Below are 15,453 nucleotides of genomic sequence, written 5' to 3'. Positions count from 1 at the left end.
AAAAAAAAAAAAAAACATTAAAAAAAAAAAAAAAAAGGGGGCGCCTGGGTGGCTTAGTCGGTTAAGCGTCCGACTTTCGCTTAGGTAATGATCTCGCGGTTCGTGGGTTCGAGCCCCGCGTCGGGCTCTGTGCTGACCACCAGCTCGGAGCCTGGAGCCTGTTTCAGCCTGTGACTCCCTCTCTCTCTGACCCTCCCCTGCTCACGCTGTCTCTCTCTCTCTCTCTCCTAGAAATAAAAAAAAAAAAAAAAAAACATTAAAAAAAAAAAAAAGAGTGGAGCTGAGATCAAGAGGCAGACGCTTAACTGACTGAGCTACCCAGGCGCTTCCCTCACTTTTTTTTTTTTTAAAGTAAGATGGGACTTAATCATGGGACGTTTGAATTCATGTAAAGAAGGTGTACTCTTTTTAAAGCCCTCTGCGCCATGATGTTAAAAAACATTGGGAAAAGATAGTATCAGAGACACTCATTACACTACATCATAAATTTGGAATACAAGTGTTTTAAGAATAAATGAATGTTTGTTTCCAAATTAAAAAAAAAATTCCTTCCAACAACTCAATTACTGGGTGCTACTACCTTGATTCATAGACAAGGACACTAATGCTTAGAAGATGAGGTAACTTGCTGAGAGCTCACAGCTAGTTCAGAGGCTGAGCCATGCCTCCAATCCAGGCTATCTACAAAGCCCAAGCTCCTAACCTTGATGCTATAAAACCCAAATTACAGCAAGCCCCCAGTATAACCTTCCTGGCCCCACGCCTGTCCAAAGTCCAGAACTGGTGTGTTCCGAATCCCACCAGTCCACTCCCTCCAGTAAGAAAACTGGTATGATCTAAAATATAGGAACTCAGGGGCGCCTGGCTGGTTCAGTCAGAGGAGCATGTGACTTTTGGTGTTGGAGCTCAAACCCCATGTTAGGTGTACAGATTATTTAAAAATAAAAACTTTACAAAATAATAAAAGAAAAAATAAAATACATGAACTCATAGTAAACTCTATGACCTTTTTAATTTTATTTTTTAATGTATTTATTTATTGAAAGAGAGAGAGTGGCAGAAGGACAGAGACAGAGAGAGAGAGAGACAGAGAGAGAATCCCAGGCAGGCTTCACAATGTCAACACAGAGCCTGACTTGGGGCTCAATCCCATAAATTGTGAGATCATGACCTGAGCCACAACCAAGAGTCGGACACAGCTGCCAGAGCCACCCAGGTGCCCCTCTGTCATCTTTTTTAAAGGATAGCTTTCATTGCTACTTAAAAAATTTTAAATCTGAATTTCTCAAACCATTTTTCTACTGAGAAGCTAGCAGGCTTTAGAACCAGTTATTGTGGGGCACCTGGGTGGCTCAGCATCTGACTCCTGGTTTCGGCTCAGGTCATGATCTCACAGTTTGTGAGTTTAAGCCCTGCATCAGGCTCTGCACTGATGGTGTAGAGCCTGCTTGGGATTCTCTCTCTCTCCCTCTCTCTCCCCTTCAGTGCACATGCTCTCCCTCTCTCTCTCAAAATAAATAAATGATTAAAAAAACCAATCCTGTAATTGTACAATTGATGATCTCAGCCTCCATAGAGGTCTACGAAAAACAATTTTAACGCAGTTTGCATCTTTAATTACTGATTTTCCTTGGGCTCTTAACTCTGTGTATGAGTCCCAGTCTGACTATGCTCTCAGGTCAGGAAAGCCCCTAGCGACTGATTCTTTTAGAAAACCTGACCTTTATTATCTTATGGAGTGAGGTTCAGCAGGACTTTTTTTTTTTTTTTTTTTTTTATTTCTAGGAGAGAGAGAGAGAGAGACAGCGTGAGCAGGGGAGGGTCAGAGAGAGAGGGAGTCACAGACTGAAACAGGCTCCAGGCTCTGATCTGGCAGTCAGCACAGAGCCCGACGCGGGGCTCGAACCCACAAACCGTGAGATCATGACCCAAGCGAAAGTCGGACGCTTAACCAACTAAGCCACCCAGGCGCCCCTCAGCAGGACTTATTTTTGCCAACTCAGACACACATTTTGAGAAATGATACTACCAATAATAATAGCTAAGATATACTGAATGCTTATAGGTACTAGCTGCTATTCTAACTGCTTTTGCATATTAAATTGTCATTATAACTCTATGATGTAGACACTGTTAACATCCCCATCACACAGATAAGAAAATGGAGGAATATATTTTGGTTTTCTTTTTTAACCTGCCTCTTAATAATCTGAAAACCACTTTTAGGAAATCTGTATACTTGCTGCTAAGGAGAACAGAGAAATAGGTAAGTTCTTTCACATTGTCAGGACTCTAGGAATGGCTTCAACAACAAAAGGTCTTACCATCTTCCATTCAGGAAAAATGGACAAGATCAACTACGATAATGCCCAAATCATCATTTTTGACACTAAGTGTAATTAACCAAATTCGACTACACTGCAGGCCAATTTATTTGGTTGCTTAGGGGCACAGCTTGCAACTAATTTATTCTTAGAGTCCATTAGCTTATAATTCAACATTTCATCCATGTACCATGGGAAATTATTCTCTGGCTGTGAAGAGAAGTTTGTATCTATTACTTAAAATTTTTCATTATTCCCGGGGCAGCTGGATGGCCTAGTCAGTGACGTGTCCAACTTCAGCTCAGGTCATGATCTCATAGTTCATGAGTTCAAGCCCCATGTCAGGCTCTGTGCTGACAGCTTGGAGTCTAGAGCCTGCTTCCGATTCTGTCTCCCTCTCTCTCTGCCCCTCCCTGCTGGGGCTCTGTCTCTCTCTCTCTCTCTCTCTCAAAAATAAATAAAACATTTAAAAAAATTAAAAACTTTTTTCTCATTATTGCCATGCTTTCCAGAGTGGAATTTTGAACCTTGACTGTTATTTGTTTAGGTGTTGGGACTTAGTTAGAACAGTTTTCTACGGAGACCCGGCCCCGCCCACAGGCACAGCCTTGGGTCACTGTGTAGATGTGGATGACTCCCTTTTTCAAGCAGGAGCCCTGAATCAGTTTCTTAATTTCTGTAAAAGAATGTCAATCCCATTTTCTCTTTGGGTGATTTTTAAATATGTGGGTGTGGGTTTACTCTACAAGACAGAATAACTGCACTCCAGGCCTTTGCCAAAGAATGTAATTTGGAACTGCTGGCTACCCAATTTGTATCAAAATCATGCATGCCAGGAACAATGTTCCTGGATGGTGCCTAAGGGCAGTCTGCAAAGGAAGCCAGGTAACCGGGTAGCAGTTTTAGCCCTCGAGCTGCTCCTCCTGAGTTGTTCTACTTCATCATGCATCCAAAATACTCTAAGAATCCTAGAAACTAGGCTACCATTGTGTTTATGATAAGGATGTTGTTGAAGACCCAGTCTACCTTTTTGGAGGACAGAGGATCTGAGAGAAAAGAAGCTTTGCCCTTCTTCCGCAATGACCTCACCCTTGTTTCCTTTTAACTTTTTAAATATGAATATCATTGCCACACTATGGTACAACAGTTTTGGGTATACAACATAGCAATTCAACATTTCTATACATTATGCTATGCTTGCAACAGGTGTAGCAATGACCTCACTCTTACCCTACAAGCGCCAAGGGTCTTGTCTTGTTAACTGTTTTACTTGGCCACAGAATGCTGAAAATTGACTTCAAGGCCCAACTGTATTTATTTTGTAGGATATTACAGTACAAATGTCTATGCACTAAGTCTCTCTGCAGCCTCATCTAATTCTTCTATTATTCTCTACCTAGAAGTTTTTAAAAATTCTGTTCATTAAAAAAGTCTGTTATTTTAATATTTCTTTTTTTTAATTTTTTCATGTTTATTTATTTTTGAGAGATAGTCAGAGAAAGAGGGAGACACAGAATCAGAAGCAGGTTCCAGCCTGTCAGCACAGAGCCCAATGCGGGGCTCGAAATCATAAACTGCGAGATCATGACCTGAGCCAAAGTCGGACGCTTAACCAACTGACCCACCCAGGCACCACTTAATTTTTCTTTTAAGCCACCACACATCCTTTCTGGAAGATGGTGAGGTATTTAAATAAGTATATGTACATTTAAACGAATACATTCATAAGCTGATCTGCATGAGTTGTTATTATTTCCATTAATCTCATTATTGTCATCCTATGGCAAAGCCCCTAAGGGCAGAGGACCAGTCTCCCCTTTTGCCAGTGTATCTCCAGTACGAGCTTGGAGACCATCTCTGTCCTTCCTTGGTGCATCATGTAAAGTAGCTGGCCCATGTTTTAGGGCCTTGTTGTATGAAAAATGGACATTTTAAAGCACCAGGGGTTCCACTTGTTCACTTGGGGGCACAAATGCACGGGCTGGAACAGGGGGCAGACTGGCCTGCTTTCAGTGAATTGCTATTTTTCCTCATACTTTACTGAAATGCACAGACATGAATGAGTTAAACCAGATATGCGTGCCCTACGGCAGCCAAAGAAATTCTGTGAGAGTCATGAGAAACCCCATTATCATCTCCTCCTCTTATTATCCTCAAGAAAACCTCTAACAGAGCCAAGGTTGTTTTAAATATATTTTTTAAACTGAGGCAAAGTTTACCATAACATTTACCATTTTAAACCATTTTTATATATGTATGTATTCTTTTTAATTTTTATATATTTATTTTGAAAGAGAGAGTGAGAGAGAGAGTGTGTGTGTGTGTGCGCGCGCGCGCACGTGCGCACATGAGCAGAGGAGGGACAGAGAGAGAGAGAGAGAGAGAGAGAGAGAGAGAGAATCTCAAGCAGGCTTAGTGCTGTCAGCACAGAGCCCAAATTGGGGCTCGATCTCATGATCCATGAGATCACGACCTCAGCCGAAATCAAGAGTCAGACACTTAACCAACTGAGCCCCCCAGGTGCCCCTCATTTTAACCATTTTTGAGGGTATGTACAGTTCAGTGGCATTAAGTGTATTTAGATCGTTCTGTGACCATCACCACCATCCATCTCCAGAACTTTTTCATCTTGCAAAATTCCAACTTTGTATCCATTATATCCAACTCTTCACTCTCTCCTCCCCCTAGCCCCTTGACCACTCTAAACGCCTCATAGGAGTGGAATTACACAGTATTTGTCCTTTCTTGACTGGCTTATTTCACTTAACACAATGTCCTTAGAGTTCATCCAATGTCCTCAGAGTTTATCCAAGGTGTTACATATGTCAGAATTTCCTTCCCTCCTAAGGTTAAATAGTATTCCATCGCATGCATAGTCCACATTTTGTTTATCCATTCACCCATCAACGGACACTTGAGCTGCTTCCAACTTTTGGCTACTATAAATAGTGCTGCTATGAATATGGGTCTCCAAATATCTGTTCAACTCCCTGCTTTGAATTTTTTTTTTTTTTTTTTTTGGTGTAAACCCAGAAGTGAAATCGCTGGATCATACAGTGAGTCTATTTTTAATTTGTTGAGGAGCCTCCATACTGTTTTCCACAGCAGCTGCACCAACTCACATTCCCAAGAACACCACACAAGTACTCCAGTTTCTCCACATCCTCACCAACACTTGTTATTTTCCAGCTTTTTGATGACAGCCATACTCATGGGTGTCAAGTGGTATCTCATTATGGTTCTGATTTGCATTACCCTAATGATTAATGATGCTGAGCATCTTTTTAGGGGCCTATGAGACATCTGTACATCTTTGCAGAAATATCCTTTCAAGTCCTTTGGCCATTTTTGAATTGGGCTGTTTGGTTTTTGTTGTTGAGTTGAGGACTTTTCTCTATATTCCGGATATTAACCCCTTTTGAATGGCAAAACTAAAACAATTTGGTAATGAGCTTGATGTCCTTTATTCAAGGGAAAACAAACTTTGGACTGGGGGAGTATGGTGCCTCAGAAACAGTGAAGCACTCTTCCCAAGGGGTTCTGGGGAAGAATGAGTTTTATGAAGTGTTAGAAGTAGAAACAGGGAGGGGCACCTGGGTGGCTCGGCTGGTTAAGCTTCCGACTTCGCCTCAGGTCATGATCTCATGGCCCCCTCGTAGGGCTCTGTGCTGACAGCTCAGAGCCTAGAGGCTACTTTGGATTCTGTGTCCCCCTCTCTTTCTCTGCCCCTCCCCGGCTCATGCTCTGTCTCTGTCTCAAAAGTAAATAAACATTTAAAAAAATTTTTTTTAATAAAAGAAGTGGCAAGAGGGAAATGGCATGATTGGCTGGAGTTGCAGATCTGACCTTATTTGGGAAGATCAAGGAACAAGGAAATAAGTGTAGAATGCTGAGTTGCTGTGGTGTTGACGGACTGGCTGTGTGGATGTACTGAGTTTCTGGTCAAGCGGAGCATTTATGTGAATGCTAAAGTGTGGTTTGTAGCACTGCTGAAAGGAGGAGCTCCATCTTGGGACTAGAAATTTATTTCAACATCTCTTATCAAAAAAATGATTTGCAAATATTTTCTCCCATTCAGTGGGTTACCTTTTTATTCTGTTGATGGTAGCCTTTGATGTACCAAAGTTTTTCATTTTGATGAAGTCCAATTTGTCTGTTTATTCCTTTGTTGCCTGTGTTGTTGGTATCATATCTGAGAAATCATTGCCAGATCCAGTGTCATAAGCTTTTTCCCTTGGAGCCCTGGTTTTTTGTTTTTTATTTGTTTTTGTTTTTTTTAAGTGGGCTCCACGCCCAACACAGGGTTTGAACTCACAACCCTGAGATCAAGACCAGAGCTGAGATCAAGAGTCAGATGCTTAACCGATCGAGCCATTCAGGCACCCCTGGAACCCTGTTTTAATAAATCAGTTTATAAGGGTTATGGAGAACATCATAAATGGAGCAAGAAGATAACTAAAATCCAGAGGAAGGGTTTACTATTTTGCTGCCGAGCCAATGCCTTAAAAAGTAATCCATGCAAATGGATTCTGATCAGCTGTGGTAAGAGAACAACATGAAAGAGGAGGGCTGCCTCAAATCGGCAGTAACAGGGAACATCAGGGGAAGAGTCTCCATTTTACATCAACATTTACATTCTTTTCCTTTGTGGACCCAAGTTCCTTTACATAATATAAGTGCCAAACAAATGGGGAGGGGACCCATGGGCTCCAGTCTGCTTAACTGAGTAATCTGCTCCATCTGGGTCTAATTATCCATGTGTGTTTCCTCACCAACACCCCATCCAAGCTCCACTTGCAATGTGCGGAGTGAATGTTGTGCTCATGGAAGACAAATCCCGACAAGCAGTTAGGGAAGGACCAAGATCAAAGAGCTGGGGAAGAGACCAAGAGCAGTCCTGTCAAAATGCCTTAACTCAGATTTGCAGAGTACTTCAACTCCTGACCCCGGCTTCTCCCAAGCAAGAAAACAACATGGTTTGAGCGGCCAAATCACCGACACCAGGATGGCCTCTCACTGGCAAGCTCATGAATGTAGGACTTTGCGTGTCTGTTCTAAACACTCACCAGCACAGGCTTTGAGGCAACCCTGTCTCACTGACAAGTCTTCGGCGGGGAAATTACAAGAAGAGGAATAATGACCAGTCAAGGTTGTACTGACACTCCAAAGACCAACACTCCTGCCATTACCACCATCATCACCATCATCACTGTGACCTTATTCAGTGTAGGATAGCTGGAGAAACTGACCCAAACTAGCCCAAGTAGAAGGGACAGCAACTACAAGGTTCCTCTCCTCAGTCCTGATGGGCTGATTTCTCCTGGGTGATGTAATTTGGGGAGGAAAGACGGTAAGCTTTAGAGATGAACTGCTGTGGTTGGACACCACAGGTTTACACTTCCGCTTTAACATTTATGAGTTGTTGACCTTGGCCAAATAATTTGGATCTCAGTTTCCTCATCTGTAAGTGGGAATAATTAAGTCTGACTTCATATGTGATGAAAAGTGGCAACGGAAAGTGCCCGGCACACGCTAACACCGAATATTCATGGCACCTCTTCCCCTGGTGAGCTGTGTCTTTCTCACTCCCCTTGGAGTTTCTCAAGGTCAGGAACCATATCTTATTTGTCTTTAAGCGTCCAACCCATAGTAGACCCACCAATGAATATTTGCTGAATGAATAAACCACAAGAATAACCCCCTTCCCTTAACTCTGTGTTATCATTCGGTTGTGAGGAGGAAAAACCAATAAAGAATTTTCCCTGCTATGCCTTTATAGAGGCGTATGCCTTAAACCAGCTTCCTCTTAGGAGTTGCACATCAGAGGAACAGAGCTTCAAAATCTTGTCAGATAAGGGAGGCCTTTATGGAGCAGAACTACCTCTAAAGTGTTCTGCATAACAATATACACACAGATTTTAACTGAGCACTTTCCCCCAACTCCTTGTGGATTCCTTAAACTGACAGCTTGGCACCAGCATATGGACGCCTGTTTTCTATCTAACACAAGCTGTATGACTGCCTCATGTTTAACCCGCTCTGTAAATTGTAAGCAGCTATGTAAAAACAAAAACCTCAGAAAACAAAGAAGAGATGCTGGGTTGTTAGTTCACTGAAAAACAATAATGAGTGTCTCTTTTCTGTACTCCCACTCTAATTGGGTGTATTTGGGTTTGGGTTGTTTTCCTTTGCTCGAAGAGTTTGAACTGCAGCAGCTTCTTTTTGCCCATAAAAGAGGGCTGTGCTCTAGGCAACGCCACTCACAGTGTGCTCACCCCGAAAATAAGCTCAGGCCAGAAGGCAAATCAGTGCACTGCTTCCTTTCTCAAAAAGTCTCGCTATGAAAAAAAAAATGTCAGCTCAACTGAACAATGTGTTTAGTGCCAAAGTGGATGTACATTCTGGCACAACGTCCTCATGGACAGGTGACACAGAGCTCACAGACAGGCACCGCGCACGGACCACACTTCGAGAAGCATTGTACTAGGTTATGGAACATCCATTCTGCCTGAGAATGTACTGGAATGACCTTTACAATGGGCTTTTGAGTGATTTTCGGCCACCTCGTATACTTATCGCTTCTTTGGGTAAAGCAGCCCAGTGTCAAGGATCTGCCACACCCCGTCTCAGTCCATGGGATCCAGGCGGGGATACTATAAGACCAGGAATGGCCAAATGGTGCTCTGAGTCTCTCCAGCCACACTGAATGGAGACAATGATCCGGGGCCAACCAATCAGTAATTCCATCTTCCTGGTTCACTTTCAGACCTGGGAAGGGCAATGGCCCTACTGATATATTCAGAGTGAATCCCAGGACTCATGCAGGAACTATAAGGAAGAGCCTCTCTCCACTAGACTTCAAGTTGTAAGGATGTGGGCCTGGAGTCAACGACACCCATGAGCGGGGAGCCTGGCTGTGAAATGGAGCAAAGACAGAGCAGAACCGAAAGAGAGACAGAAACTGTCATTGGAACCTCTGGATCAAGCTTGCCTGATCTACAACTTTCCAATGATATGAACCAGTAAATTTCCCTTTTGTTTAGAACAGTTTATGAGCTTTCTAATGCTTGCAATGAAGAGTCTAAAGTTAGGGCTGACTACCCTGGGCCATTCTAAAATCTATACATGTTGGCCCTAAAGAGACAAATCTGAAAAGGCAAAAAGGTCTGGAGTTAGAGGAGCTGCCACTAGTTGGGACTAGAGGCAAGTCACCAAGACCTTCCACACCCAAGTTCCTTCCTCTGTCAGGTGATTAACATCTGCCCCACACATCACCTGTCAGGTGAATGTAAGAATCACATAAAAAGACAGAGAGACGATCACTCTAGAAACATATGAAAAGATACTGCACAAACAAAAAATATTGCTGTTATTAGCCCAACGATACTTATTCAAACTTCAAAATTCTGGCATCCATCACTATCCAGTTCCTATACGAGAAACATTGTTTTTAAAATAAACATGGTGGGGGGTAAGGAGAGGCAAAGCAAGAAACTGACTCTTAATTATAGAGAACACACTGATGGTTACAGGAGGGGAGGTGGGGGGGGAAGGGGTTTAACTAGGAGATGGGGATTAAGGAGGGCACCTGTGATGAGCACTGGGTGTTTTACAAGTGTTGAATGACTAAATTCTACACCTGTAACTAATATCACACTGTATGCTAACTAACTGGAATTCAAATAAAAACTTAAAAAAGAAAGAATACATGCTTTTCATCAATACCTATAGTCTGCTATGGGAGGGAGCGCGCCCTCTGCAGGCCAGAAGGTGTAAAGCAAGGCAGCAGACTCAACAAAAGCCTGACAGAAGGGAGAAGGGGCAGCAGGAAGCCAGTCCAGGTCTCAGGTTCTGGGCTGAGCACCAATGTGTGCTATTGGTCATTTCTTGGGCCCACCCAGCACGTTTCTCCCCCATTGAACAGAGCATCCAAATGACTCAAGCTTATGAATCATGAAAGAAAAATGATGGTTTAATTTAGAAATTAACCGCTAGTAACTCTCAACCACTATTTTGCAACTTCGGGGTTATCCTAACAATGACACGTCTGAAGATAGGCAGATCTGTGTCTGCTTTACTGTTTTCCATCTGAGACCTAAGGGACCAACATAAGAACAAACTTTACATAAAAAGATCAAATTGTTCTGAAAATTTTGCCTTTTTTTCCAAAAGTCAGAATACAATCATTTTCTGGTAGATAAAAACGGCATGAGTGGTCAGGGTACAAGACAGGAAGAGGCATTACTGATTTTTAAACCTCCTTCTGAGTCTCTGGTCAATGGCAGTATCAATGGACTCTCTTTTGATGGAAAAATAACTTCATTTTTATATTTTCATATAATGTAACTGGAAGAATTTGTTCTTTACCATCCCCTCCTTTGAGAAGCTCAAATCTAGGGGGATGGGGTGGGAGACCAGGGGGACACTTGTTTTACTAGCGCCCCCATGTACTGGGTGTCAACGCTGTGCCAGGCATGTACATCACTACTAAGCCCAGCACCGCCCAGTCCATGTCACCAATGGGCAGGGTTACGGTTCCTCAGAAGCGAGGAGGAGCCAGCCGAGCCCACTCTCCCTGCCCTCCAGGGTGGCCTGCATTCAGGCAGAGCAGGCTGGCCCCGTTTGTGTCAGGCTCCATAAATATCACATCTTTCTCTTCCTCGTCTCCATCAGTGCCTCTTCATCTTACAAAACGAGTTGGCCCTCCCCTATTATCTGGTTATCTATCCTCAGTTCAGGGAGAGGGGGTAAAGGGCCCCACGCAGTTCTCCAGTCTGTCTGCACCATCATGAAGCTGATGTCCTGTCCTCCACTGATCCAAGGTGCAGTAAGTTAAAAAGCGAAGGGGTAAAGGAAAGAGGAACTGTCTCCCTAAAGTCTCTAACACTTACCAGTTTGGATAATGCTCTGGACCCGGCATAGATTATGCCCACAAACAGCACCGAGGCGGGAAGCCATGTCGAAACATCAGACCTAAAAAGAGGAAAAGAGACCAGAATATTTCAGTCACAAGACGTAGCCAGAAGACATGACCTTTTGGACGCACCAAGTACGACACTGGTTGTCTCAACATCTCTGAGCGACCCGTGAAGTGTGATGTGGTCTGTGTCCACTGAGAGTGAGGGAGGCTGACAAAGCCATCTGGCTATAGCCCGTCACTCTGCCAACTACCTAGCATTACCGATCCCACAATGGAACACAAACGAGTTGGAGATGGAAAAAGGCTTCCTGAAGTTTGGGAGAGAGAACAGATCTGATTTTTTTTTCCAGTATTTTTTTAACTTTATTTATTTTGAAAGAGAGAGAGAGAGTGTGTGTGTGTGCATGTGTGTGTGAGAGCAGGAAGGGGCAGAGGGAGAGAGAGAATCCTAAGCAGGCTCCATGCTGGCAGCACAAGGCTCGAACCCACCAACTGTGAGATCATGACCTGAGCTGAAACCAAGAGTCAGATGCTCAACTGACTGAGCCACCCATGTGCCCCTGATTTTTTTTTTTAAGGTTTTAAAGTTTTTATAAGGGCAGTGAGCATTATTCTTTGGATTTTAAATACCCAGAGGCTTTGAACCCATGCCAAATTATTCAAAATTGTTAAAGGTTATTTACCTAGGCGATGTATCAAACAGCTCCATGCTGTTTGACAAGTGGTAGAAGGACAAAGAGAGAGGGAGAGGGAAAGAATCCCAAGCAGACTCTGCACTGTCAGCAAGGTGCCCAATGCCGAGCTCGAACTCACCAACCATGAGATCATGAGCTGAGCCAAAATTAACAGTCAGAGACTTAACCGAATGAGCCACGTAGGGGCCCCCAAAACTGCTTTGTTCAATACAGTTTAGAATCTTGCTGTCTTCAATAGAAGCAAAATACCGGTTTTTACCTAAAGAACCCATCATTGAAGTTCCCTAGTCACAAACACATGTGGTTCACTAACGCAAGTTCCCAGAGTTATTCTCAAAATAGATATAAATAAATGAGGCCCTTCCAGCAGAATTTAACATAACAATCCCAGCTCACTCAATGACCTGCTATCCTGGGATGGTGCCTGCTCACGGAATGTTCTTTGTGAATCTCACTAGCATGGGCAGGCACTACATCTATGATCAGCCCTGCTTTGTACCCTTCCCAGGGAACCTGGTGCTAAAATGTCTCTAGTCTCTAGTTAGGCCTCCAAACCCTTTCTGAATACATTCACTCAGCAAACATTTGTATGAATTGGCAAAGTGCTGACAGTGCCAGGATTATTATGAGGCAGTGTGCTAAATGTTTTCTACGCTGGGTCTTTTAAAAATGTGTACAATCACCTATGAAGAAAATGTCTTTATTATTATTATTATCCCCATTGTGCACATGACAAAACTGAGGCATAAAGAGTTTAATTTGTCTGTGGTCAGAAGAGGTGGTTATAGCAAAGTCAGAATTTGAATTCAGGTCATCTGACTCTAAAGCCTCAACTTTAAGCCACCCTTTCATACTCCGCCTTCAAGGACCTCATAATCTAGTGGGAGACATTGACATATAAACATATAAGCTGCAAACACAGCATGATTTCGCTCTGGTAGCAGACCAAGCATCTAACGATGTGAAGAATATTAATGACCTGAGGAATATTCTCTGTTCTTACTTGTCTTGCTGCAATAATAGATGTCTGCACTTCCAACCAATAGGTGAACAGAGAAAGGAGGATGCCATTCTCCATCTTGGTGGAGAGTGATGCCATGCTTGACATCAAACCAACTGCTATTCCTCTAGGAAATGGCTTTCCCATTAGACCTTAAGCTCACAAGGGTCAAGGGAGACAGGCCCATGGCCCGCTGAGCACCACAAGGAGGCCCAGAGCATACACAGCAGGGAGCACAGTGAAAAGGCAAGGAGTGCCCTGTGTGAAACAGCAGCATGCCCAGCGGCAGCAGGCCCGCTGCTTCAGGACGTGAGCTCAGCAAGGCCCCACGCGTTTGTGCTCTATTCCCTCTTAAACAAAGAAAACTCCTGCCCAGTCATACACTCCAAGAGACATCAGGGCATCTCAGGAGCCATGGATATGAAAGAGAAAACATGGCTAGGGAACACCTCATATTTTAACCCAGTACCCTACACACAAAGAAATGACTTGAACTATGAAAAATAAACAGATCCAGTTGGACCAAACACTTGTGGGAAATGTTACAGAGCAGCTGTGTGAGCATTTGGATCCATCCATGGAACTAAGATCCATAATTATCTCACTCAGGGCCCACCTTCTAGGTGGATGGAGCCAAAGCAACACGCACCAAAGGCGGAAATTTAGACACCTGCAAAAGCAGCTGGTGGCCTAACCCTGCCTTGGCCCTTGTGAACTCTCATCAGAGACAGCTGCCTCCCTCCCTCCCCTCCACACCAACAAAAAAAATCATAGCTGCTATCGAGAATGATAAATATGAATCACTGGGAAAAGTGCTGCCAAAACAGATATGGGCAAAACAAGTATGAAAGGATGCGGGGTGGGGAGTGGGAAGAAAAGTAATTAAATATTGTGAAGAACTCTGCATTCATATTGTTTCAAAGTATCAAAGTTCTCCTTCCACTCAAAATCATAGGGTATGTGTTAAGTGCAGCTGATGCAAGAAAAGCCTAAAAGGAACACCAACAGTCAATCCATACACAAAGAAGAAGCCTTGGAGCACCTGGGTGCCTCAGTCAGTTATGCATGTGACTCTCGATTTCGGCTCAGGTCATGATCTCACGGTTTGTGAGTTCGAGCACCACGGTGGGCTCTGCCAGCACAGAGCCTGCTTCAGATCCCCAGTCCCCCCTTTCTTTCTGCGCCTCCCCTGCTCATGCTTGCTCTCTCAAAAAAAAAAAAAAAAATTAAAAAAATTTTTTTTAAAAAGAAAAAAATCAACTGCACGAAAGAAATATACTCAGTGGGCAAAAAAGAGGTGTTTGCATGTGTGTGATGTGTGTGTGAGTGTGTGTATGTGTATTTCTCTCTCACACACACATAAGAAATATAAATATTCAATAAACAAATGAAAAGTTACACATACACACACACACACACACACACACACTACTTGTCTATCCTTATCAAAAGCTTTAAAAACATGCATATTCTTTACAATATTTAAAGGTATTAAAAGTTCTCCATAATGATGTTTTCATTTACAAGGAGAATAAAACTGCATTCTGGCGTCATTGTTAGTCATCAAGTACCCCAAGCACTGTGGGGCCTGATCCTGCTTCCCCTGCCCGGAACCCTCCCCCTCCAAACACCTGCAGGGCCTACTCTCTCTCTCGTACTCAGGTCTCCAGTCAAAAGTCAGCTCATCTCTGAGTCCTTCTTACCTACTGCTTATACAATAATGACCCCCGACTCCCGCCCGCTAGAACATACTCGGGCACACACATACACACCTAACCCCTACCCAGCTTTATTTGTCTCTGTACTTATCCCACCTGACACGTCATATACTTCAATTTTCCTTTGTTTCTTGTCCGTCTACCTCAACCAGAATGTAAACTCTATGAGGGCAAGGATTTGTCTGTTTTCTTCATGGTGCACCTCCTGCACTGACAACAATGTCTGGTATATATGCTAGACACTCAAATATTTGCTGATGGAATCATCACATATTACTTTTGTAACTTCAAATATTTCCCTTGGGGAGCCTGGGTGGCCCAATTGTTTGAGTGTCCGACTTTGGCTCAGGTCATGATCATATGGTTTGTGGGTTTGAGCCCCGCATCCGGCTCTATGCTGAGAGCTTGGAACCTGGAGCCTGCTTTTGATTCTGAGTCTCCCTCTCTCTCTGCCCCTCCCCTGCTTAAGCATACGCACACATGCACGCTCTCTCTCTCAAAAATAAATAAACATTTAAAAAATATGTATTCCTTTCTTTCTCTAGATTGATACAAGGGGAAAACAACAGCATCAAAATACACCAGAAAACTCCAGGCGTGACCCTAATTCACATTTTTTCCTACACTTTTCTTAAGCCCTTCAGGGAGTTTGCTCTGAACAGATTTGCTGGTGCTTACAGCTACTAGGTTTTTAAGGACAGGGATGAAAGTAAAAAGTTTCTCGCCATTTGGCTCTTTGAAATGGTCCTAATGGGTAATTCTAACAATTTCAAAATCAATAAACATTTCTAACAAT

At 43.2% G+C, this 15,453-nt stretch overlaps 1 protein-coding gene across 6 annotated transcripts in view; it reads right to left on the bottom strand.

Annotated features, from left to right (window-relative positions):
* The window catches only part of TMEM241 (transmembrane protein 241), a 119,749-nt gene that overhangs the window by 82,798 nt on the left and 21,498 nt on the right, over positions 1–15,453 (bottom strand). For all 6 annotated transcript variants that reach the window (XR_005525597.1, XR_005525601.1, XM_039217637.1 and 3 more), the window contains exon 4: positions 11,216–11,297. Coding sequence is in view for 4 of the 6 variants with exons in the window: in XM_039217637.1 (XP_039073568.1) it covers positions 11,216–11,297 (82 nt within the window). In the remaining 2 variants the exon portion in view is untranslated. The remainder of the gene's footprint in view (positions 1–11,215; positions 11,298–15,453) is intronic.

The sequence above is a fragment of the Hyaena hyaena genome, unplaced genomic scaffold (assembly GCF_003009895.1).
Source record: "Hyaena hyaena isolate Hyena2069 unplaced genomic scaffold, ASM300989v1 scaffold_14, whole genome shotgun sequence".
Lineage (NCBI taxonomy): Eukaryota > Metazoa > Chordata > Mammalia > Carnivora > Hyaenidae > Hyaena > Hyaena hyaena.
Note: the sequence above shows the minus strand (reverse complement) of the source record. Positions and strands in the feature narration are given on the sequence as shown.